This window comes from Cottoperca gobio, chromosome 9 (genome assembly GCF_900634415.1).
Source record: "Cottoperca gobio chromosome 9, fCotGob3.1, whole genome shotgun sequence".
NCBI classification, from domain to species: domain Eukaryota; kingdom Metazoa; phylum Chordata; class Actinopteri; order Perciformes; family Bovichtidae; genus Cottoperca; species Cottoperca gobio.
Window position 1 is genome coordinate 5,635,029 of NC_041363.1, and position 25,917 is coordinate 5,660,945.

A 25,917-nucleotide genomic window follows, 5' to 3' on the forward strand; every position below is an offset into this window, starting at 1 on the left:
ACTTTTAACACATCTTACTTACAATTGACTGTTTTGCGTTTGTGTCAGGTGACTTTGTTGCTTTTCCACAGGTGTGCTGGGCAGCGAGAGGCTCCACGTCTGCTGAGGTGACGCTTCCTGTTGATGAAAATGCATAGTTTTAATATCATTTTCAACATCCAGAAAACAGCTGAATTCTTTCAACGTTATTCACGTGTAACACAAATAAACGTACCCTGGTTTCATTATTTTGTGCTTTTTCCCTCAGTTTCACAACGCTGGTGCACAGGGTATTGTTCTCCTGCTCCAACATTTTTATACGAATGTTATTTGCCTGAAATTGTTGCTCCATGTCCAAAAGCACATCTCCTGTACCTTGAAAATATGAAATGAACAACACTTAAAACATGACTACTCGGGAAATAAATGACTTGATTCAAGATTCAAGTACGGCGTGCAAAGAAAGGCTGGTGAGGAGTGTACACCTCTATGTACATACAATAAGGTAATGTCAGTCAGTGGACAAATATTAAATAATTGCCTACTCTGTGGTTGAGCCTGAGGGCTGAGCTCTGGGAAAGCCACCAACAGCCTCTCTCTCTCCCTTGAAGCTTGCACATATTCTGTCAGCTCAGCCACACTGGTCTTCAGCTCGCCTGCGTACGTTTCCAGTGTCTGCTTCTCCTTTTGGAGCTCCAAACACAGGTCCTGTTGGAAAACAAACATCACAGCATGAGCTGCTATAGCTTTAAAAGTCTTTATTATGAAATGCTAAAGAACTACATTCTACCTGCTGCTGAGCGAGCTGAGCCTGCATTTGTTCCTTCTCCTCTGACATCTGTTGCAGCTGGTTGTGAAGGTCGATGTGTCTCTCCTCCCTCTGTGCCATCTGCCCCTGCAGCTCTTCACACTCTTCGTCCAGAGCGTCAACTCTGTCTAACAAAGACTTCTGCTTTGCTTGCATTGACTAGACACACACAAAAACTATAAATCTATTTGAACGTTATGGACAAATAATTCTGCGTTAGTCATGACACTGACCTCTTGCTGATGACAAGCGCTGCGGTACTTGGCATTCTCTTTGTCAAAGCGGAGTTGAGTTTCAGAGATTTGACTCTCTAACTGCTGGATACTTTGCTGAAGCTTACAACAGGCATCTTCCTCTCTGTGCAAGGTCCTCACTTTCTCCTGCAGCACATTATTTTCACATTCTACCACATAATAAAAAGATGCATCATACAGCATATCAGGTTATTTATGTGTGTAAGACAAGACAACTTCATACAGTTCTGCAAAATGTTAATATTATGTCCTTACCAAGTGCTTGTAAACCATCTTGCTGTGCTGCAACTTTCTCTTTCAGGCTTGAATTGCTCTCCTCCAAGCACAACATTTCTGTTAAAATATTAAACATATAGTGGTAAATGTGATCTCAATGAGTTCCCGTCATGTTTTTTATTGTGACCTTTCCGCACCTCTCTTGAGTTGTCGTTGCTCCTCTTGTAGCCTTTGCTCTGTTTCTTTCACAGATCTCTGTGATGTCCTCAGTGAAAACTCCAGCTGGACTATGTTCGCTTGGTGTTTTTCCATCTGTTGCTTAAACTCTTTCTGTGTTCTTTCCAGCTGAGACCTGAATCTCTCCCGCTCTGCTTCTGCTGCCGCTAGTCCGTCTCTAAGAGGTTGCACAGTATCCCGCACATCTTGAAGATGTTTTGCCAGCCGGCGCATGTCCCTGAGCTGCTCATTGGCCCACTGGGCGACATCCGCTGCTGTCATATGTCCCAGCTCCAGGGTGTCTTCCACAGCTACTAAGAGTGGCTGCAGAGATGAGGGCAGGCTCTCACTCTGAAGCAGTTCCAACAAAGCATGTCCTGTTTTTATCAAAGTAGATTGCACTTGGTGGCAGGCATTGCAGGGAACAAGGGATGATTCAACAGTCTGGCACCTTACATTGTGGCTGTCAGCTTTAGGATAGCATGGGGTGATGTGGGTACCACTTGAGGGTAGTTGACTATTTAAGGAGCTTGTTGAAGACGAGGCAGATAAGCAATTTCTGCTTGTGCTCATTTGGGGGGAGACCGATGACACTGTCTCTGTCCCATCACAGTCAAATGTCTTTGATTTTGTCTGATTCTTGGTGTCTTTATAGGTCCCCTAATAGAAGAAAAAAAGCATATAAAGTAATGAGATCTCTCAGTTTTCTGTTAATATGTTGGCATTATGTCATTGTTTTAATCTTTACTTAAATAAAGTAAGTTGTCTACCTTAAGGTTTGCAAATTGAACTAAATTACTCCAATAGCTTCTGACTACAAGACCAACTGAGAGGCATCCTTTCTGCTGGGTTTGGCCTCTCCTCTGACTGCTCCTAGTTTGTTCAATGTAAGCATTGAGGCTTTGTAGAAGAAGCAGTAGCCTGGTTCAGCGAGAGGAGAGAGAAAACACAAGTCCTGTTTTAGTCCTTAGGAAATATTTGTTAATATGATCAAATAACGTTAGTGTACTTATTACCTGTCAACCACCAGCTCCAATAACACAATGTGCGAGTGCTGATTGAATGCATCCTCCCCATCCACAAAGTCATACTGCTCCAGTAGAGCTACCATGTCCAGATGACATGAGAGTTTATCGGGAAACTTCCAGGACGTAAAGCGGACCGGTCCGGTTCTAGAAAAGACGTCCAGAACCGCACCTTGAAGATCGACGACGTCTTTTCTAAGGCTTTCGATACAGTCCTGACGACCCAAGAACTGACTCATGTCTGAAAAGCTAGCTTAGATGTTGTCTCTCTGACAATGAGAGCGAGTAGGTGTAGCTTGTTGGCATCACGTCTCCTTAGCAACCTGCGGAAAGTACTGCTAGTCCCATAATGCTTTGCGGCTGGTGTCCGGAAGTGATACGTCTCCATTGAGTCAACGTTAGCGCGACGCAGTAAGTGTGCAACTACAGCAAATGTAGACTTTTAGCTGTTATATAGTGTGTTCGTAGCATGATATCTGCTATAGTAGATGTTTTATTTTAATTAACAAACTATTCTTGTTGGTTGGGGGCTTACAGGTTACTTCCAGTTTTCCAAAAAAGACATCGCCATGCCGCCGGGGCCTGTACAAATTGTTCAGCCGGAGCCCAACAACAAGGTGACTATTCAGCTGCTAGTTAGCTAATGTTAACAATGTAGCTAACATACTGTTTTTGTGGGGGAAACTAAAGCACAATTAACTTACACTTTACGGTGAAATGTATCCATGAATGTGAATTTTAGAGTACCGGTAGGTAACGTCTATTTTGGATAATCACCACAAGGCGTACATCTTGTTAGCTTGTTGTTAGCTTCCAGGGTAAAATCACAAATAACTATAAACGCATTATGATGATTTGAAATGGCTGTTGAAGTTTTTGCTATCACTCCAATGGAAATGGAGGATTTCTAATACTCTATTTCCAATCCTCCAACTTTTCCGATCACTCCCAATGCAACGGAGGAGCAATGACTTTAGCTTGTTATGTAATTGTATTGAAAATTGACATTTGGAAAATGGGGGCTTTTCACCGTTGTGGTATCTTAAACAGGATTATTCACAGGTTTAACTGTAAACCGTTATCATTACTTTTTTATACCATAAATGGACTATAGTGTTGCAGCGAAATCTGTGGATTATTCAGAGTAACCTGGATAATATTGTATAGAAAGGTTCTGTTGACTTCCAAATGTTATTGATACTTAATGCTACTGGTTCTATTTTCCTCAATTTTATTGGGCAAAAGCATGACCATCAAAACTCAAAGCGTCTGCAAATGAAACTAAACCCATATGCATGGGATGATTGGGTTATCTTTGCAATTTTAGTGAACTGACACTTTAAGTAAATTGAAGCTTGCCTGTTGGTAGTTAGTCCGGAGTATTAGATGTGATTTTGTTAATCTTGCACATTACAGCCTAACAAATGTACATGTTGCCAACAGAATGATGCACCAGTAGAAGAAACACCAGCCACTAAACCCATTGTTGGTATCATATATCCACCTCCTGAGGTTCGAAACATAGTTGACAAGACAGCCAGCTTTGTTGCCAGGTTGGTTACTCCACATGTGTCAATTGTATAATATTTTATATAGCTGTAATCTTAACTGGATTTTATGTCCTATAATTTAACAAATTCCTTGTCATTTTACAGGAATGGGCCAGAGTTTGAAGCAAGAATCCGTCAGAATGAGATCAACAATCCAAAGTTTAATTTCCTCAACCCTAATGACCCCTACCATGCCTACTACCGTCACAAGGTCAATGAATTTAAGGAGGGCAAAGGGCAGGAGCCTTCTGCAGCAGTGCCTAAGGTTATGCAGCAGGCCATGCTGCAGGCTCAACAGCTAAAGGTAGGACATGGCATTTCAGTCTGCCCTTGTTTTTACATTTCTCATAATTGGTAGAATTTTCATCATGACAACTAATATTTTCTGTTTGTCAATAGGCGCAGTCACAGGTGATTCAAGAGGCCGTTATCCCCAAAGAACCACCTCCTGAGTACGAGTTCATTGCAGATCCTCCATCGATCTCAGCATTTGATCTGGATGTTGTCAAGCTCACGGCTCAGTTTGTTGCTCGCAATGGCCGCCAGTTTCTTACTCAGCTCATGCAGAAAGAACAGAGGAACTACCAGTTTGACTTTTTGCGGCCACAGCACAGTCTCTTCAACTACTTCACTAAACTGGTTGAGCAGTACACTAAGGTGACCTGACAAATTGTGCACCTCTGATATTATTGTCATTCTTTGTTTGAGTGGTGTTGCTAAACTGTATCTTGTCTCGCAACATGTAGATTCTGATCCCTCCCAAAGGCCTTCTGGCCAAATTGAAGAGAGAATCCGAGAATCCAAGAGAGGTTATGGATCAGGTAATCACCTTAAACTGAGTTTAAAGTAAGCACTTAATAGCATGTCGCCCATCTTAATCAGCTGTCTTTCTGCATAACCATCAGGTGAAGTACCGTGTTGAGTGGGCAAAATTCCAGGAGCGTGAAAGAAAGAAGGAGGAAGAGGAAAGAGAGAAAGAACGGGTGGCATATGCACAAATTGATTGGCATGACTTTGTAGTGGTTGAGACGGTGGATTTCCAGCCAAACGAACATGGTAATGTAACCACTATTGTAATCTTTAAATATGTAAGGCCCTAAATGTAGCTAGAATAATTGATCTTTATTGGCAACTTTTTTTTCCCCTAGGCCACTTCCCCCCACCTACCACACCAGAGGAACTTGGCGCTCGCATCCTAATCCAAGAGCGCTACGAGAAGTATGGAGAGAGTGAGGAGGTGGAGATGGAGGTTGAGAGTGAGGATGAAGACGATGAACGGGAGGCTCGAGGCCGGGGCCAGCCCTCGCAGCCTGACCAAGACACCCAATTACAGGACATGGATGAGGTAAGAACTGATAAAGTAATTCATCACTGCCCCTCCTTCACCAATTGCAGCTGCTTTTAGAGCTGCAGGGATTAGACAATAGACAAAAATAATCTGCAACTATTTTTGACTTTTTTGAGTTAATGCGTCATTTTCAAAAAATGGCAAAAATGCTGTTTTCAGCCTCAAATAAAGATGTTTCCTGCTTTTCTCTGTTATATATCATATTAAACTGAATATCCTTTTGGTTTTGGACTGATAAAACAAGACATTTAAAGACATCACTTTGGATTTCTACTTTATAGACCAAGCGATTAATCGATTATGAAATGTGGAGCCCCTTTTTCTTTTTCCATACAACTAAATTGAAAACTTATGTTTGCTGACATCTGCGTCAAAAGAAAAAATAAATAACGATAAGTGCTGGTAACAACATATTCTTCCCCTCCTGCTTTCTTCAGGGATCTGATGACGACGATGATGGCATGAAGGCTCCCCTGCCACCAGACAACCCTATGCCACCCCCTCTGCCCCCAACTCCAGACCAGGTATCATTCGGAAGGACTACGATCCCAAAGGTAACTCCCGCTTCCTTGGACGAGAGAATACTAAGTGCCAAGCTTTTACTTTGTACAGTGTGTGTTTATCTCATGCTATCTTTTCCTTACAGCATCCAAGCCTCCACCCTCAATTATAACTCCAGACGAGTACCTCATCTCACCAATTACTGGTGAGAAGATCCAAGCCAGTAAGATGCAAGAGCACATGCGCATTGGTCTGCTGGATCCGCGCTGGCTGGAGCAAAGAGACCGCAGCATCAGAGAGAGGCAGACCGAAGATGAAGTCTATGCTCCTGGTTTGGATATCGAGAGCAGCTTGAAACAACTGGCTGAGAGGCGTACCGATATCTTCGGTGTGGAAGAGACGGCCATCGGTAAGAAGATTGGTGAAGAAGAAATCCAGAAGCCAGAGGAGAAGGTTAGTACAGTTGTGGGTTTATATTGCACATAAAATAAAATAATTCCAGAGTTGAATGAAATTGAGTCGATATGTCTTTGATCTTTTCATGTTACCAGGTTACTTGGGATGGCCACTCAGGAAGCATGGCTCGTACCCAGCAGGCAGCACAGGCCAACATCACTCTGCAAGAGCAGATCGAAGCCATTCACAAGGCTAAAGGACTGGTGGGAGAGGATGACACTAAGGAGAAAATTGGCCCAAGCAAGCCCAGTGATCTTCATCATCAGCCTCCCATGCCCCCAATGAATATGTCTAAACCCTCAATGATCCGCCCGCCCCACTCTGTGAGTTGTATAAAAAACAGTTAATTTGTAATGAAATGAAATAATACCTAGTAATAACCCACTAATTTGTTCTTTGTAAACAGATGGTACCCGTGCGCACCACTCTCCTGTCTGCTGTACCTGTAATGACAAGACCGCAGATGTCTCCTGTGGTCCGCCTTGCATCAGGACAAGTTATAGCATCAATGCCTCCCATGATCCCTGCTCCCCGCATCAATGTGGTCCCCATGCAGCCATCACCATCTCACATTATGGCCCCCAGACCACCTCCCATGGTTGTTCCAACTGGTAAGATGAAGGTTTCCAAACGCCTATCACTGACATCCAAAATAAATATGCCTCGTTTAGGATATTAGCTGGATATTTCGCACATAGGCCTCCTCATTTTAAATTAAAATGACTGCTTTTTCTTCCAGCATTCGTCCCTGCCCCTCCAATACAACCCCCAATCTCTGCTCCTGCACCACCATCACACCCATCTCACGACGATGAGCCACTCAACAAGAAGATGAAGACAGAGGACAACCTTATGCCAGAGGAGGAGTTCCTTCGTAGAAATAAGGTTTGTTAGAGCAGAGAATTGTAATTGGTTTATTTGTGATCTGAATGAAGACATAATTCTATATAGAGGATTCAAACTTTTTATTAGAGCTACATTTATTGGGAGGTCTTAAAATATACAGACTAACAACCCAATCAAAGTTAAGAATTGTTCCTGGTTTGTTTATATGAGTAATGTTTGTGAACACATGAGTATAGTAGTTCTATGTATATGTTCAATTGTGATGGCTGAGAAACTAAGAGATCAGATTTAATTATAGCCACTTGGCTATAATAAATATGATCAAATTACTGATAGTGCCTGTAAACATTTAAATTAATCCTTCTATATTGCTGTAAAATGCTCTGTCTTAATTGAACCATGATTTATTTTGTTCTCCAGGGTCCCGTGGCAGTTAAAGTACAGGTCCCCAACATGCAGGACAAGACCGAATGGAAGCTGAATGGCCAAGTGCTGAATTTCACTGTCCCACTCACAGATCAGGTATGCAGATATTTGCGTATTGTTTCCCCTCTTTTTAGTGATTGTATGTCAGTGCACCCTACCGCATTCTTATGGATCTGCAATTGTCTCCACAGGTGTCTGTTATTAAAGTCAAAATCCATGAAGCTACAGGCATGGCAGCAGGAAAGCAGAAGTTACAGTTGGAGGTAAACTTTTCTTCCTTTATTTTAACCGTAACCTTAATTTTTACCTTTTAACCTGACTGATTGAATAATATTTTGTATGGTTTTGTTCCTTTTTTAGGGCATTTTCATTAAGGATTCCAACTCCCTGGCCTATTACAACATGAACAACGGTTCAGTCATTCACTTGGCACTAAAGGAGAGAGGTGGCAGAAAGAAGTGAGCCATGCAGCAAGAAGGAAAAGATTTTACTTGTGGATGTTTCGTCACTCGATCCTGTCATGTTCATTTTAGTTCAATGACCATTTTCAGAATTATAATGTGCTTTTCTTAGTTTTGTGTGAAGAGCATGTTTTTTGTTTCCTTCTTAAAGGTTAACTCAGAATGCTAAATGAATTCTGCTTTGCACTTCCTGGCAGGCATGACTATTATTCATTCTATTACGTCTCGATTTGTTCATGATGATATACAGTACTCATTTTTTAATTGTGACATGTCGATCCTCATAATACTAAATAAAGGAATAAAAGAATAAAAATCTGTCTTTTGTTGCTTCATGATTATGTGGAAGGTTAGCAACTGGTTCTCAATAATGTGATTTAATGAAGGTGAATAGTTAGTCTACACTTAAGTACTTGGAAATGAGCTCTAGTAGTGGATTTAGATGGATTGCATGTATTTCCAGATGTAAGATTGACTTCCTGAGGCAGCCACTAGGGGTAACAGTGACATTAAGAAGGTGAAACTCACAAACCCAGGACGGCAGACTGGATCGAGGCACAAATCTGTCCAGCACACTCGGCATGACAGGACACAGAAACAAGACACCGTTGGCTGAGAATATGTTAAACTAATCTGTTTACCAGCTAACATAGTTAGTTAATGGCTAACTATGAAATACAAGCTACATCGTTAGTTTGTTGAAGGTAGGGTCAATATAGAAATAGTTTTGGATTGTGTTGGCACTAGCAGTTACGGCTAACTTGAGGTTAGCAACCTACCATTTAGCTAGCTAATGTTAAATCTGAATAAGCATTCAAGTTAACCTAGCTAGCTAACGCATAACATATTTGATGTGACCTGGCAGTTGTAGCGTAACGTTGGATAACATTTACAGTAAAAAACAGTAGTTGGGAAGTTTAACTCACTTAAAAAAAAAAGATCATGGCGTCTGTGCGGTTTTGTTCATATCCAGAGGAGCAGTTTTGACTTTCGGCTGTCAACAAGCTCGCTGACGTTAGCTATCCTGGCTAGCCAGCTAGCTCTCTTGCTAGCATGGCCAGAATAGAGAACGGCCGTCAATCAGTGGACACCAGGAGCATCCGGACTATTAGCAGCAGTCACATGGACGATGAAAGCTCTTTGGGATCAGACTCGGAGATCAACGGATTCACCAGCGACAGACAGACCGATAAATATGGATTCATCGGGGGGGCACAGCAGCAAACGGAGGCATCGTAAGTTTGTCTCTACTCCACATTAATTCATTGCCATTGTCTTCCCAGTGTATTTCAGCTAACTGTGGATTTTTTAAATCCACATGAGCATGTTTTTGTTTTTTTAATGATAGTGTAGCAGTTAATGTAGTTATGATTTCATACCACAAGTTGTGTTAGTGTTGTTGTCTTGGTGCCTGTGCACAACAGAGCTCCCCAAGCAGCTGCGTGGCACAATGTGTTTTATGTTTGCCTCACCCAATATGCCAAATATATAAAAGCTAGAGGCAAGAAGAAGAAGAAGATTGATTGGTAGCATGACTTCTTCTTCATTCCATCATGTAAACTCATATAGCACTTACTACCCATCTCTTCAGTGAGGAAAAAGCAATTCACACTGTCTTGTTTGTTATTTACATCTGAATCCATTTATTCATAGCTTTTAGAGGCAGTGTTTTTTCTAAGAAGGCTTTTCTTTCTTTCCTTTTTACTGTTGCCCTTGAGCCCACATTACAGCACTGAAATAGTGGACGGAGTGAGAGAAAGTTGTGCCAAGCACTGGCTGGCTGAGAGCTTCCTGTTTTCTGGAGTTTTGGCAGACTTGGATCCACAGCTCTGGTGCCCCGTTACTAGATGGGCCTCTTTTGGCTCACAGATTTATAGGTGGTCACAAACCCAGGGTTTATCTTACACTGTTTGGCAGTGATTGAAAGTATCTCATCTGTGCTTAAGGTTGTTAGAAGCTGAAGCTGGAGTATAATATATTGTTTAACTCATTTCCAACATACAGTCTACAGTTCTTTCTTTACTAAAGCTGGTTGTCCCGAGACATTTGAACCCTACGATTACAGGCTTGTGCTGATGAGATAATTGCATACCTTTTTTAGTAAAGCATATAGTAGAAAATAAGTATGTGCAGTCCCTAATTTTTCTTGCCCCTAAATGTTTTGAAGTTGAATTACATCATAAGACACTGCAGCTCTTTGAGGTTAAACAAGATGTGAGTTTGTGTCTTTTATAGTCTCCTCAAAACAAGGTTGGTGGTAGTTGTTGTTTTTGACTCATTGCTAAGTTTACTGTCTGCATATGAGCTATGGCCACCCACGCAGATCTAATGGTACACATATACGCACTGTTTTTTCAGATGTTCTTTCTCATTTGATTTAATGTGGGCGGGGGGGGGGGGGGGGGGGAATGTAATGTATCTTTCCCATCTTCTCTCTCTTGTGTCCCTAGAGCGCATGATTTGCCTCCACAGGTGCTCAGGCAAAGGGAGGTGAAGTGGCTGGACATGCTCAGCCACTGGGACAAGTGGATGATCAAGAGATTCAATAAGGTCAGAACCGAGTATTAACTTAATAACACAAGTGGCTTGTTTGTGTGGTTTCTAACGCTGGTATTTGGGCTTTACCACCATTGTCTCCAGGCAGCAGTTTTTCAGTCCTTTAGTAGTTTTGTGTACATGATCAGACAAGGAGAATGACATTGCTCAAGTATTTGATTGCTCAAAGACTTTTGTGGGCAGATTATTTGCAGCTTCACTTGTCTAGCTGGTTATGTGTGAAATGCTCTCCGCAATATAGCACAGAGCTGCGACTTCACCACTGTTTCCATGAGTCAGCAGCAGGGCAGGACACAACCAATCCCGTTTCTTTTTTTCTTTTCTTTTTACCCCATGCACCATGTGACAAATTGACAGTCTCAGATTCAGGGTGGGGCTGTTGTGACTTCCTTTTGAGACAGACAACCATGTAATGAAGGTGCTGTGAGTATAACATATAGCTTGTCTAATGCAAGACAGCAATTCAGAGTGAAAAGCCCCATGAGAAGAAAAAACAGTGTAGCTGCAAGACCCTGTCAAATAGCTGACAAGGTGTTTCTGATCCCTTATTGTTGCTCCTCTGGTTCACGATAATGTTACAGCAGACTCTCCTTGGGGAAGGCATTCAGCTTCATAACAAACAAACATATCCAGAACTGGTAATGCAACAAACCAACACCAGTGTCTGTTCAACCAAGCCATTGTGTCCAAAGTGACTTGTGACTGTATGAAAGATCGCAGCTCAAGTTATACTTGAGATATTGCACGGTGATATGTAGTTGTGCACCACTGTTACAGTAACTACATACAGTTTGGGTCCATTATCCATTCAGATTCAATGCCAAGCAAAGCAAATAAGTATCTTGGTAGAATTTCAATAAAGTGCACATGAATGATGCAATCAGTGTCGAGGTATCTTTGACAAAAAAACATTTCCCTTCTAACTAGATCTGGGGAGTTACACAAAGGTCAGGGTTCGGTTCGTGCCCCGGTTAAGCAGTCAGGGGACATTTTTTTATTCTGCATGCACCACATCGTGACCCCCGTACCGTGAGGGTTCGTCACAAATACACAAAGCGTTGCACCCCTACTCCGAACTACTACAGAGCTGTTTGAAGTCCGACCATACCTCAGCTGTGGGCCCCGCCCGGATGAATTTCTTACTGCATACTAGTGAGGGATGTTGTATAACTTTCATCTTTTCTTGTGACGGTTCTTTGATCAATTTGTGGCCACATGCATGTCAAATACATTTCCCATTAACCTTGGTAAATATTTTCAGTACGTGTTTTCACAGCAGACTGAGAGCTATTACTCAGTAGTTTAAACCGATCACTGCATTTCACATGTCGTCAAGAAAAGGAAGCAATAACATATGCAGGCTTTTAACACTGACTGTACAAACTGCATCAGCCTTGTCACACTAGTCCTTTGTGTGCTGCTTTATTTGTTGATCCCCTGTTCCTCTCTGGCGCAGGTAAGGCTGCGGTGCCAGAAGGGAATTCCTCCTGCTCTCCGAGGCCGTGCGTGGCTCTACCTGTCGGGGGGTAAGGTGAAGAAAGAGCAGAACCAAGGAAAGTTTCAGGTCAGAGAGGTTTCTCTTTTACTTCCTCCTTGTAGCTTCCTTTATGCTGCATGTTGGGCTCATTTCATACACATCAGTTTAGTTCAGTAGTGCTTTCAGTAGTGCTTTTAAACAGCTAATAATAAGCTTAATTCTTATTCAGGACGGTGAAATACAAGTACTTTAAAGCAAGAAATATTTATTTTGTGGAGTGAACCTTTTGTCATTTTAAGTTTTTATGCATTTCCTTTCCAAACAGCGATTCTGCATTCGTATGACTCGTACATCTTAGTCGTAGTTATGTTATCAATATTACACAAGTCAACTTTTCCAGGCATACACACCCAAAAACGGGAGGAAGATCAAAAAGTCAATTACAGCACCTAAAACATTTTACATATGCACCCATATTGCTATATCATACAGTTCCAGTCATGATCATATCTAGCCTCTGATTTAATCACAACCTTTTAATGCAAAGAGCCCTTAATGTGCAGGAAACGTGTGTTGTTCTTCCCGTTGAGGATTTAAAGGAAGCCGTTTCTGTGCTGAGTGAGTTTAGAGAATATACTCTTGCTGAGTTGTCTCACAGTCTCCTCTGTGTTTTTTTTCAGGAGCTGGATAGCCAGACCGGGGACCCCAAATGGGTAGATGTGATTGAGAAAGACCTCCATCGACAGTTTCCTTTCCATGAGATGTTTGTGTCTCGGGGGGGACACGGGTACGCCTGTCTGACTTTACACACAGGGATTGAACAACATTTGACAATCTATTCCGTTGTCTAACAGTTGTGTGTATTGTTTTTGTTGACGCTCCCCAGGCAGCAGGACCTGTTCCGTGTTCTTAAGGCCTACACTCTTTACAGACCAGAGGAGGGGTACTGCCAGGCCCAGGCCCCCATCGCTGCTGTGTTGCTTATGCACATGCCTGCTGAGGTACGTCCCTCAAACCACTAACACCATATAAACTGCCGTGTGCGGTGTGAGTGTACCGTCACCATATGTTGGCAAGCTTTACAATGCTACGTTGTCTGGGCCGGTGCTAAAAGACAAAGTTCTGAAGGCTTGTTAATATTTTAATCTTTAACAGTGAAATCCACTCGTAAAGCAGAAATCACACGGGCTTTTTTCTGTTGCGTTTTACAGCTCTGTTTTAATTTCTGACCTTGGACAAGTCTATTTTTAAACTAAACAGCCGTAGACAGACTGCACAGATGATGTCATCTGGAGATAAATCCTGGAGCTGCTCCAGAACCTGAATTGTAGTTGGATCGTTGCAGACTGCAGCCCTGGTGACCTTTTTGGGGTGTAGATGTTGGTTTTCTGATTCACAGCCGTAAAACTCGTACAAATGTCCCCTAACGAACTTATGCAAACTCATTTCTGTTTATTATGGCAGATTAAAACAAGTGGCTGGTTATTAGCTTTTATCATCAAAGTCAAAAGTTCCAGTATTAACCTTCCTCCTGTGAAGTGATCGGTTTCCTGACATCATCTGTATGTTTCCACAGGATGCCTTCTGGGGACTGGTCCAAATTTGTGAGAAGTACCTTCCTGGCTACTACAGTCCTGGTCTGGTAAGACTGAAATGAATACAATCATGCATGATGACATCACCAATTGCTGGAAAGAGAGAGAGGGAGAGGGAGAGAGGGAGAGGGAGGGAGAGAGAGAGAGAGGGAGGGAGAGGGAGAGAGGGAGGGAGAGAGAGAGAGAGAGAGGGGAGAGAGAGAGAGAGAGAGAGAGAGAGAGGGAGGAGAGGGAGAGGGAGGGAGAGAGAGAGGGAGGGAGAGGGGGAGGGATAGAGAGAGAGAGAGAGAGGGAGGGAGAGGAGAGAGAGAGAGAGGGAGAGGGAGGGAGAGAGAGAGGGAGACTATTATTCAGATGAACTGCATGCTTGTGGTATCATTCACTGATGAAATCAATGGGGCGTTGTCAATCTTGTGAGACCATAATTTATCATAGATTACTTGCCTGCTTACTCGAGTAAACTATCTTGTGTAATTAATTTGGCCTGGTGGTTACTCTTTAACATCATTGTTTTCCTATTATGTAATGTATTTTAAATGGTAACAAACTAATGACTTTTCTGTGGAAAAACAAACGACAACATGATTAATTTGGACTCGTTTATTTTGAATGGATGAACGTCCACATGCATCAGGTTTCAGCCCTGACGATACGGAGTACAATGGCTTTTGTTTTCTCTGTTAATGCTTTCCTACCTGTGTCTCTTTCAGGAAGCTATACAGTTAGATGGAGAGATCCTGTTTGCTCTGCTGCGACGTGTCTCCCCGCTAGCCTTCCGCCATCTGGAGAAACACAAGATCGACCCCATCCTCTACATGACTGAGTGGTTTATGTGTGCTTTCTCCAGGACGCTGCCCTGGGCCTCTGTGCTGCGTGTCTGGGACATGTTCCTCTGTGACGGTAACAATGGCTTATAGCCCCTGTAGCTGCAGTGGTACCAGATGTTGTAGATGTTAGAACTCCTTCACGCTGGTGCTCAATCACCTGGCTCTTCTCTGTCTCACAGGAGTGAAGATAATCTTCCGTGTGGGTTTGGTGCTGCTGAAGTGCATGCTGGGGACCCGGGAGAAGCTGAAAGCCTACCAGGGACAGTATGAAACCATGGAGCTTCTCAGGGCCATAGAGCCTCGATACATGCAGGAGGGCTTCCTCGTCCGAGAGGTAAGAGCAGCGGAGCAGCAGCATGGTGTAGAGACGAGTAGGGCTGGGTATCAGTCCTCAATAACCCGGTACCAAGTTGTATGAACGTCTCTAATCAAACGATTGGATCCTTTTTGTACACAGATCTAGAAAAAAATACTATTTGTTTTGTTTTGCTCGCAGCCAATCACCTCAAGCATTCTTCAATTTAATGCTACGTGTGATTGACCCACTACCACAGCCCATACAGTCTGCGGTGCATGTCACGCAGTTAATGATACCCAGCCCCAGTGACGAGGGAAACCACTTGATAACCAGAATGCATGTGTTACAAGACACCTTGTGGCAAACACTCACCTCACTTCATTGTCTCCCCCTCCACCAGCTGCAGCAGGAGTCAAATTAGTTGAATATATCCAAAAAGTTAAATATTTCTGTCACACATGGCAACAGTGCTGACAGAGCTAACGGTGTTAACCTGAGGGGGGAACTAGAGGTTGTTTCTGCGTCCACGGCGTGGCTCGGGATGGAGTTATCGGCAGTAGCCGTCTCATGAGCGCAGAACAGACAATGTAAACAAACCACAGATGATTACAACACACACAGAGGGAGTGTGACTTCATTACTCCACTTTATCTTTACATTGTAAATAGTTGTTTGCTGCTATATTGATGCTCTGAATGGCGTAAAGAGAAGCTTTGAGATATGAAAGGTCTTTGTTTGTGACAAGAAGTCCTATTACACTAACACAGTCCTTTTTAGAAGATGCAGTGGACTGTTGTGTCTCTCATGAACAGTGGGTGCTCAGTAATGCAGTCGAGGAAAAGGCAGAGGCTCTAAGAGCCTGAATTATGGTGATACAGAGACAAATTGACCGGAGTGCTGGCTGCTCAGTGTCTGGGTCCTGTGCCAAGCTTTGTGTGAGTCTCTGTCCCGGCTAACAATACCGCCTCTTATGTGAAGGGTTGTCTTGACTGTGGATGACCGTGCTGCCCTGAGGCCCTTTGGCATTTACAGACTGAAGTTCACATTTTTAACACAATCGCCTAATGTGGAAGGAACAGTATTTTCCGGCCCGGCTGGTCTTCTCCCACACAGTTCCTTTGAAAATGATCTATATGTTGAACATGAGAATGACTCCAGCTGTGACCTAATGACGCGTCTCTTCCTGTCGCAGATCCTAGAGGTGCCAGTGACGGCGCGAGACGTGGAAAGGGAGAATCACACCCAGCTGAAGCGCTGGAAGAAGAACCGCGGAGAGCTGAATTTCAAATCCCCCCCGAGGTTGCACGGCGCCCGGATAATCATGTTGGCCGAGCCGCCGAGGCGCCAGGACCTGCAGCAGAACCCCACCATCGTACTGGAGGTGCCTCAGCCCACCCCGCAGCTGAAGAAGGGGAAGGAGGAAAAGAAAAGCATGAAGAAGAAGAAGAAGAGCATAAAGAAATCCCAGCCCATTGTGGAGATCCCTAATCCTTACACTCTTCCCAGTGAGTCTGCTCCGCCACCCTCAGATCCACCAGCACCGCCACCCTCAGAGCCACCAGCACCGCCACCCTCAGAGCCACCAGCACCGCCACCCTCAGAGCCACCAGCTCCACCTCCAGTCAGAAGTGAGACGCCACAGACTGAGCCACAGACTGAGCCACAGACTGAAACAGACCCCCCTCACCAGCAGCAAGCGCCTCCTACAGATGTTGCGCCTCCTACAGATGTTCCCCCTGCCAAAGAAACTCCTCTTCAGCGATCTACACAAAGCCTTAGCAGCACAGAGCAGGATACATACCTGTAGCTTTACAGCAGTCAGCGTGTGTGGTGTGCGCGCGTGTGTGTGTGCGCGTGCGCGTGTGTGTGTGTGTGACAAAAACACCAGCACCCTTCAGCCAACGACCAGCCAGCCTTGTGAAGGTCTATTATTCTAATGTTGGACTGTTTTAGTCATTTATTCATTTTAGACACCATTTTGCCTATGGTATACACTAAAGCATCGTTGCTACGTGTAAAACTACTCTTATTGCTTTCGCCATTTCTCCACACAGCTGATGTTACCTCCAGGGCTGCGACTAACGATTATTTTCATTATCGATTTAATCTGACGCTTATTTCTAGATGAAACGATTCTTTGTTTGGTCTAAAAAATGTCAGAAAATTGTGAAAAATGTCCATCCTGGTTTCTCAAAGTCCGAGGTGACGTCTTTTAAATCTTTCTTTTTTGTGAAACCCAAAGATATTTAGTTGAATGTGATATTAAACACAGAATAGAAAGACATTTCCATATTTGAGAGGCTGAAAACTACATTTTCTCGTATCTTTACATGAAAATGCCGAATAATCGATTATCAAAAATAGTTGCCAATTATTTTTCCTGTCGATCAACTAATCGATTAGTCTCCTAGTTGTTGCAGCTCTAGTTGCCTCCTGTTGATCCTCGATGCTCTTTATTCAGTGCATAAGTCTTTGTTTTCTGTTTGCAAGGGAGACATGTTACAGTTATTGGGAGCAAAGTCATTTCTTCACAGAGAAATGGGACTTAAAGAACCACGAGGTGCCAAAGCTTGTGCCAGTTTTTCTATACGTTTTCCGTTCAACACTATTGAGTTCAAGCTTTTCAACTTCTAAATCATTTGTTTTCCATTCGAGGTTTTGTTCACTAGAGGGCAGGCCTGCAGAGGTTTCAGCTGTTACAGTCCCTGTCAGTAAAGCACATCACAGCAGGGATTCCCTTAAAGAGTCACAAACGTTGGGAGGTATTATTCAGAGATTAAGCTTCTTCTTCTTTTTCCAGTAAGAAAACTTGTGCGTTTCATGTTTTTAGATTCTTAATTTTGAATTGAAAATCACCTTACTGAATCCACGAGAGTCACACCACACTGTGTTTCCTGCAAGTCTTTTCCTACCAGCGCTATTTATTTAAGAGTTCAAACATGAAATGTATCGTTTGTGCATGCCCCTGCTCGTGCACAAGTACTCTCTTTTTTTCAGAGTCTGCTGAATTGATGTGGTGCACATCGTAATATTCACTGTGCCGGGCACCTCCAGCCTCTTTAGAGCATCAGTAATTCACAGGACTTTGGCAGCAGAGAGGAGAACACTGGACATTCTTCACTGTAAGACACATTCCTGCCTTGTTAAAAGCTTATCTGTCTAAAAGCTCTCTATTGCCAAATGCAAATCTGTATAATGTATGAATTTGTGCATGTGTTTCCTGTGACCTCTCGGACAGTGAATGAGTGCAAATCACCTAATGGTGCCGACTTTCCTCTTGGCTTTGCAAAAAACATATCCGATTGGAGCCGTTAAGATCCTGTAGCGCGTTGGCTCCGTTTTTTCTTATATTTTGCTAGAATTTCCAAAGCAGATCAAGACTGTGTTGTCTTGAGATGATCTACGACTGCGACCTGTGAACAGGCTTATTCTGTTAGTACATGCGAGAGAGATCAAGTGTTTTCAAGATTTGTTTGGGATATTTGTAGCATTTCTCTTTTGAAAACCTCGCTCAAATCTTGGGGATTTTATTTTTTTTTCAAAAACAAATTGGACAATCTTTTTTTGTGACTGTCCTAGTTTCTAACTTTTAATCACAATGATAAAAAGGTAAAGGGAGTTTCGACGAGCATGAGCACACACGTGTAAGATGTGTTTTGTGTATATAATTAATATAAAAAAAGTATCTGCTAAAACAAATATGCATGTGTGGGGGGTCAGTTATAAAAAGCAATGAGGTTTGAAAGGATTACACATTTTCAAGCAGCCACTTGCCTGTATGCAATAGTCTTTTAGTTGCTTATATTACACAACTCCCGTTTCGCTGATGTTATATTTTAATTTAATGCTCATTGTGTAGATACGACATGTAAAATAACAATTCTTTTTTTGTAATGAAATCTATTTTTCAATGTATAATGCTATATTTTATTGAGCAGTTCCAAAAGCTGCAGAGGGGACATCTCCAAAATCATTTGAAGTGTAAGACAATTTAATCTTTAAACATTTGTAACACTAGAAAAAATATTATAACTTTAGCAACTGAAAATGTTTTTGTTGCTCTGAAGAGGATTGGTATCATTTTACCATTCACGTTAGGGTTATAAGAGATGTTTGACAAACCAGGGGACGGTATGCATCATCCCAAGTTTAAACTTTACAAATAAATGTTTGTTCAAAGCCGATGTAAAACCTTTTGTTGCTGCATGTTTTATTGATCTCCATAAATTGGGTAAATGTCTTGTTTTCACCACCAGATGGAGCTCAAGAGTCGTCACTTTGAAATGAAGGAAGGGTCAAAGGTTGTGTTACATTTTCCCCTCATGTTTCACCACTTACAAAAAGGAATGAACAGTTACATCAATTATAGTTTTACAAACGTATCAAAATAGAAGATATAAGCAACGACATGCAGAAGGTACGCCTCTAAGATCGCTGACATGACCGCTTTACCTTTTGAGCAAAATTCTAGAAATATGTTTAACCAATTAGCAAACACCTGTTTTGTTCATTGTTCAATATCTATCTGCAACATAGGTTAAAACTGCTTCTTTACTTCTGAGATAACTTAATATTAGTTCATATATGGTGAATGCACTGCATTTATATGTTGTGTGTGTGTGTGTGTAAAGTGCTTTGCCTCAATCACACATTAACACACATGGATGGCAGAAAGCCACCATGCAGGTGTTGGCACATATTTTACATCGATGCTATTCGTGATGTTAGTTTGTTAAAAAATACATTCTTATAACCACTCACATGGTTTAAAGGAATAGTTTGACATTTATTCTCTTGCCGAGAGAGTTGGATAAGAATACTGTGCGTTAAATATGAAGCCAGTCGCTTAGCTTAGCTTAGCTTAGCTTAGTTTAGTTTAGCTTAGCTTAGCTTAGCAGTAAGACTGGAAACGCCAGTGTAGTTGACACGATCTCGGTTGTGTAATGTATTAAAACAAGTTGTGATATGTGCTTTATTAGTGCACTTTACAGGTGCTGGTAGGTGGATTGTGTCACCTTTGAGTCGGAGCTGTTTCCAGTCTTTATGTTTAGCTAAGCTAACCGGCTGCTCGCGCCATGCAGCTACACATTTAGCGTACAAATGGTATCAATCTTCTCATCTAACTCAGCAAAAAGATCTTAGTATAATTCCCAAAGATGTGGAACTTTTCCTTTAAAAAAAGGTTTGAGACCCACTGAAGGTGTGGTACAGCAGTGGGGGGGGGGGGGTTTAGAACTTCCTAAATACATGATGATTAGTTAGATTTCACTATCGCTGATGACTTTAGACTGATACATTTTCTTTTCCTCCACTGTGTAATTTCTGCACTTTCCAATCTATCACCTCAGATAGGACTACATGGTAAAACATCTTATCAAATGGGAGTCCATGGTCTGGTGTGTATCTGTCTGGGCAGTGAGGACACTGTAGGAGTATATCCATTTATGACACAAGTATTCTTCCTATTCCTACTCCCCACCCACCCTAAAGAGGTCATGCCTGGTCCCTCACCTCGTTTAAACTAATAACAGGTTGCTATTCTTTTCTTAATTCACTGTTTGAACTGCCAAATGCTTCTTTTCTCCACCTTGAGGTGTGGGATATTTGAAGGTTTGGCCTTAGGCTTGAAAGAGTTCATTGCAAATTGCTACCTTGATGACCTCAGAAAACCCGCTAACTCGTTTCTAATCGTCCAGCAAGGCGTGAGCAGCAGCTGTCGACCTCTGGTCATGAAGGGGCTCAGAGTAGAGATTACAAGAGAAGGCCGCATGTAATTTGGGAATGATTGTCTTTACAAATACTGTTTTTGCAGGTAGGCTAGGTAAATGTTGATATGATTTACATCTCACTTGAAAGAGAACACCTGTCAATATATATTTATCATACTTACGCATTGTGTCATTCCACCAAGGCCATTGTGGACCATTATGGGATGTGTTGATGTTTGCCCACATGAGGCACAGCAACAGTTAATGATCTAGGTCCCAGAGGAATGCATGCACCGTCACGCTTTCCCACTTTGCATCGGACACCTGGCCCTCTTTCAGTGCCACCGTGCACATTTACATCTCAAAGGGGGACGACCAAGAAGGCTCTCTCTGTGCTCCCTTCCTTACTCCAGAAATGATCTGATTTATCTCTTCATCAACGGAAATATATGCCTTTAGAGGGCCATCCCGCCTCTCTCATCCCCAGCTAACCAAGATAGGAGAGGGAGCAGTAAAAAGAGAGACTTGTGATCCTCCGTGTGATCCCAGACCCAACGGACCCCTGTCACAGTGCTTGATTCATGTGATGCGGGTGACTTTCTCTCTGCTCCCAGGCTCAATGTGTTAAGGCACAGAGGGGGTGGATGGCATAACGCAAAGCAAAGGCGCCTGTGTTCCTGAAGTATCCGATTCCCACGTTTGATGGAGCATGACAGGTTGGCTCAGGTCAAATTAAAAAGGCCGCAGTAACACATATGAGGGCGGACATTGTGATCATCTGTGCAGGTGAACTTTCCTTGACAGTGGGAATAAAAAGTTATTTATTGCACCGAGGGAAAACATTAGTCTTTGTGTCGTTAAGAGGGGTGGGGGGGGATCCCTGTGCGAGAGCCAGAGTGGATAATTGAATCATCCCTGACTGTTTAGTTCTTTCAGATGTTCATCTGCCAGAGGAAAAGCCCTCACTTACAATCCCCTCGCAGCATTATGGACGACTTTGTCCACGTCACACCTTTAAAAATGATATTTTAGAACTGCCCTTTATTTCTACAGCAGTACATATATCATGACTACTGCTCGTCTCCCTGCAGGTTTCTTATTGAATGGAGACATGACATGACTTTCCAGACATAGTTTTGTAAATATCCTCCATCCTCTGGCTCCTGTCAGCTATGTCTGACCACCCTAAACAAAGACTAGTGTTAAAACATTAGCAGGCATTTATAACGTATAAGTCTGGAGCAGTGCCTGCAGACGCATATACAAGGCTCTGTGTACCTTGGAAATGTAGTTTTGGCACCTATGCTGTTTCCACTGTATAATTCTGCTTCCATTTACGGTCCACTTATATAAACTTTTAATACTTAGCTGGTAAATTTAACTTAGAATAATAACCAAAAATCCTCATGGGTGCATTTAGAAAAATACTTTAAATGTCATCACAGTTCTCATAGCGGCTGCTCCCCGTGGACACACGCCCTGCGTTAGGGCCCGTACGGAAATTATTCAGGGCTGCACTTTATTTTTGACTTTGACTCTCCCCAGGGTTATTATTATTTGGTTTGGACCCTCCCCCGTTCAATAAGAAAATAACACCACACCCTTGCTCCAAATTTCTCAACTCAAACCTGATTTAAATTAAATATGGGCACAGGCCGGGGGGGCTTCAGCTCTGTAAACGTTTGGCTTCACCTAATAGTAGAATAAGTTGTGTTGAATGTTTATTATAGGACAATGATATATTTCCTTTTGTACCTCTGCAGTGCCCAGGAGGTCAGATGCTGCCGCTCCTCTGTAGCACATCTCATAAGGAAAGCATGAAATAAAACACAAATCTGGGGCATCAAAACATTTAAAAAGCCTCCCCCCATTATGAATTCCATACAGTCCCTTAGCAGAAGTGAAGAACCACGGCCCTTCAGTGGTTTCAGAGGGTTTAAATCACATGAAGCAAGACATTCGAGATTCCAACATGCGGGTGAGTTGTAAAAAGTCAAGTGAGGCATAATAATTGTGTCTGCTAATCACCTGCCCGCTGCTACGCCTACAGGATATCTCAGCTCCAAACGACGGGCGTGTGGGGGTTATGTGGGGGTTATGCGGGGGTAAGTGCTGCACACCTGCGTGGCTGTCATACACCTTGAGGAGTTTTAGGCTTTTCGTTTAATCTCCATCAGTTGTTCCCCCCCCTTCCTTGCACCCATCCTCCTGACCTCTTAACCTTCTACATCCCCTGGCTCAGTAGAGCCAGAGGCATGCACGATTACTGCTGTGAAGTCTTGTCAAGTAAATGAAGCATAAGCAGCGGCTACATTTTCCATGACACTCGTCTTCATTCCCCGCTGGTGGTAATTGAACGTGTCACAATCGGTTTTTTTCATACCCTTGTGTTCTGAGCTATTTTTCCCAAATGCCCTCCATAATGAGGACAATGAAACAGCCTGAAGTTCCTGGGCCCCCATTCACAGCTGGCTCCCCATTATCCAATCGTACCTCTCTCCACTGGCTGCTGTCCTCTGCTTTTTGGGTGGCACTGATAATCAGTAATTAACAGAGCCAGGTAGAGAGTTGGCTGTTAAACGGCTCTCTAGGAGTTTGTTTACTTGTGTGTGTGCCTGCGGAGGCTCCTGGCCGGTGGGTGATGAGTTACAGACACAGATGGTGGGCATCAGCAGGCTGGCTGGAGGCAGATTAGCAGCCTCCCATGTCTGAGCAGCCCCGTCCCAGCCCGCTCCCACTCCCACTGAGCCCCAGAGGAGTGTCTGTCTGTAACTCTACTCGCTTTGGCAAGCCTCATGTGTTGATGGAGGCCGACCTAGGGCTTATCTCGTCTCATTCCACCATCAGCGGGCCTAGCAGGCTCGGGGCTCCCAGAGAGAAGGGGCGGGGGTGTCTGGTGGGGATGTCTGTGTGAAAACAGCCTTGTTTTGAAAAGGTAATGCTGCGGCCTTTAAGTGGCACAGATTTTATAATTAGAAGTAACTTTACACCACTAAATGGAGCGTTATCTAAATACATACTCATTTGCACTTTTATTGCATGGCGTGTAGGTGTTAATCCTTCTTTTTACACTGACTACTAAGCCTAGTGACTTTTTATGATTCATAATCAAAGGCTGTAGCCCTCTATGTGCTCATGTGTGTGGGATGGCGGCTGCCACATGTGCCACCTCCATGGGGATGCGTTGGTAATCCCCTCTTCCGTTGCATGAAAAATGCCTACAGTGCAAACTTTGCCATGATGCCATATGTATGTTACACTGGACAGGAAGCACAGTTCAAACAGTGCAGGTCAAAGAGCAGCCAGATGCGATGTGGAGTGTGCAGGAGGGGGGGAACCTGGGCAGCCTTTTAGGTTAGCTTTTGGGGGCCTGTTTATTTTATAAACAGTGGGAGCAGATTAGTATTGGAGCCAGGCTCCCTCCGCCATATGGGGAGGATGTCCTCTGTGCTAGGAGGCTCTTAACAAACCATTGTGTTCATAGTTGGAGTCATTGGCATTATTTCTGGTCACCACTAATGATGAGATGATGTTGTTGCCAACACACACGTGTGGACCCGAGGATGCACGGTCTGCACAGCATAACAAAGTATTGAATGATCGAGTTAGTAGCGGCTCACAAGTTTTGAGTCATTAGCGGTGTTGGCACACGCAGACCCTCGTCACCGGGAGGTAAAAACAGGAAATGGATGGACCCCTTCCCCAACCGCCGCGCCAGTCTAATGAATCCTGCTTGAATATGTTTGTGTGTGTGGCTCATCTCCTGAAGACTCACAGCCCCTTCCTGCCATTGTTTGGGGTATTTGTGAGATGCAGTGGCAGTAAAGTCTCTTTGATGACTCCAACTGTCATCGCTCGGCGGGACTGAGGGGTCTCTCTCGACACTTAAGGATTTACGCAAAAACACCCTGTTGTTTGATGCTTTAATTGCTCTCACCAAAGCACCAAACAGTTCCACAAATACATATATTTTAGGATTGAAGGCCCCAGTGGAAAATCCAACCCGAAACCTGTACAGATTGTATTTGTGCATACTGATCCATCGGCATAGCCCCCCTGCCTCCTGATCAACATCCAAATAAAAGCAGCAACATTTACACAATTTATCAGCCGAGAAATGTTTTCTTGTTTGGCTGCTAAAAACTACCCGACAGTGCTTCTGTCAGCCAGATGAACTATGTAACTGTGCCAGGAGTCTGCAGCGCTGCTGACAAGCCTGCTGCAGGGAAACAGCTTTAGGGTGTGTGTGTGTGTGTGTGTGTGTGTGTGTGTGTGTGTGTGTGTGTGTGTGTGTGTGTGTGAACGTAATCTTCTGTAGTAGCTGCGTCATTAAAACTCCTTGTTAAAGCATTTAAATGGATTTTAAACTGGATATAATTTGCCACTATTATAAAAGTGGGTATTGTTACAATAATCATACATTTTAATTGACAATGTTTAAGTTGCTTTGGTTTGAGTTGAGATACGACTGATCGGAGTGGAAGAAGCTCGACATTATGTTACTGTTCAAACATTTATTCACGACATTTAGGACACAATTTCATTATCTTTGGATAACTATTTCAACGTTTTATTCATTATGTTTCATTTCACTTTTTCAACTGTTTAACTATTACTTTTATTTAAGTATTTCAACAATTCATGCCCCCGAAACCCCAACACATGGGGTTAAAGTGTTAACTGTTGGTGTGAGCTTAGCTGTACAACTATTCATATCCTTTTACGTTCCTATATGGCTGTTTATTTTACTCCTTAACACAAACATGTGTTATATATATATATATATATATATATATATATATATATTTATACCCGTAAGACAACTGCAGATGTAAGTCACATTTCTGGAGATGATGATGATGATGATGATGATGTGTGCCACTTTCATGTGTGTCAATTTAAGTTTATTCACAAATCTTAAGACATAATGGAGATATGTGAAATGGGACACGCTGATAAGCTATCTGACACTTGAGAATAGGGGCCCAGACACTGAGCAGATATTATTTAAAACACATGTTTACTAACAGTTCATTTGAAAAAGTGTATGTAATATTTACAGCCTACAAAACTCCTGTGAGACCAAGACCCTAAAAGACCCTTTTTTTAATTTACCCTTTATAAGATACTTTTTTCCTCGTCTTATATGTATGCAAGGGGTAAAATTAGTCAGAATAAGAGTTGTTGAGCATATATACAACAATATACATACAGGCATTGTGAAAGATATTACATTCAGAAGACTGCAGCTGTCAGAGGGTCAGTGGGAGCATTTACCTGAGACCATATGGCACGAAGGTTTTTCTTCTATAAAATCTGTACATTTCACAAGCTAACTACAGTAGAAAAGGTTTTGCTCCACATAACGTT

General features: G+C 42.8%; 3 protein-coding genes across 4 annotated transcripts; 2 read left to right on the forward strand and 1 right to left on the reverse strand.

Annotated features, from left to right (window-relative positions):
* Positions 1-811: 811 nt before the first annotated feature.
* On the reverse strand, positions 812-2,922 carry ccdc157 (coiled-coil domain containing 157). Its single transcript, XM_029440466.1, has 6 exons — positions 2,490-2,922; positions 2,244-2,394; positions 1,455-2,133; positions 1,297-1,374; positions 1,021-1,190; positions 812-911 (listed from the first exon to the last, which is right to left on the reverse strand). The coding sequence occupies exons 1-6, from the start codon at positions 2,735-2,737 to the stop codon at positions 906-908; spliced, it is 1,332 nt and encodes a 443-aa protein (XP_029296326.1). The 5' UTR covers positions 2,738-2,922; the 3' UTR covers positions 812-905.
* Positions 2,923-3,026: 104 nt separating this feature from the next.
* On the forward strand, positions 3,027-8,406 carry sf3a1 (splicing factor 3a, subunit 1). The gene is given in 16 exon segments (XM_029440464.1): positions 3,027-3,115; positions 3,942-4,051; positions 4,154-4,352; positions 4,448-4,705; positions 4,795-4,869; positions 4,954-5,104; positions 5,197-5,393; positions 5,834-5,918; positions 5,921-5,950; positions 6,043-6,350; positions 6,449-6,676; positions 6,760-6,964; positions 7,093-7,238; positions 7,620-7,721; positions 7,817-7,888; positions 7,986-8,406. Coding segments are annotated over 16 exon segments (2,316 nt in total). The 5' UTR covers positions 3,027-3,067; the 3' UTR covers positions 8,088-8,406.
* Positions 8,407-8,615: 209 nt separating this feature from the next.
* LOC115013573 (TBC1 domain family member 10A-like) lies at positions 8,616-19,030 on the forward strand. Of its 2 annotated transcripts, XM_029439978.1 has the most exons (10): positions 8,616-8,790; positions 9,060-9,321; positions 10,537-10,636; positions 12,099-12,206; positions 12,800-12,906; positions 13,006-13,120; positions 13,696-13,761; positions 14,425-14,614; positions 14,721-14,875; positions 16,032-19,030. In XM_029439978.1, the coding sequence occupies exons 2-10, from the start codon at positions 9,140-9,142 to the stop codon at positions 16,644-16,646; spliced, it is 1,638 nt and encodes a 545-aa protein (XP_029295838.1). In that variant the 5' UTR covers positions 8,616-8,790; positions 9,060-9,139; the 3' UTR covers positions 16,647-19,030. The 2 variants fall into 2 exon arrangements, with proteins under 2 accessions (XP_029295838.1, XP_029295837.1); XM_029439977.1 differs by having other exon boundaries at positions 8,616-9,321.
* Positions 19,031-25,917: the final 6,887 nt, after the last annotated feature.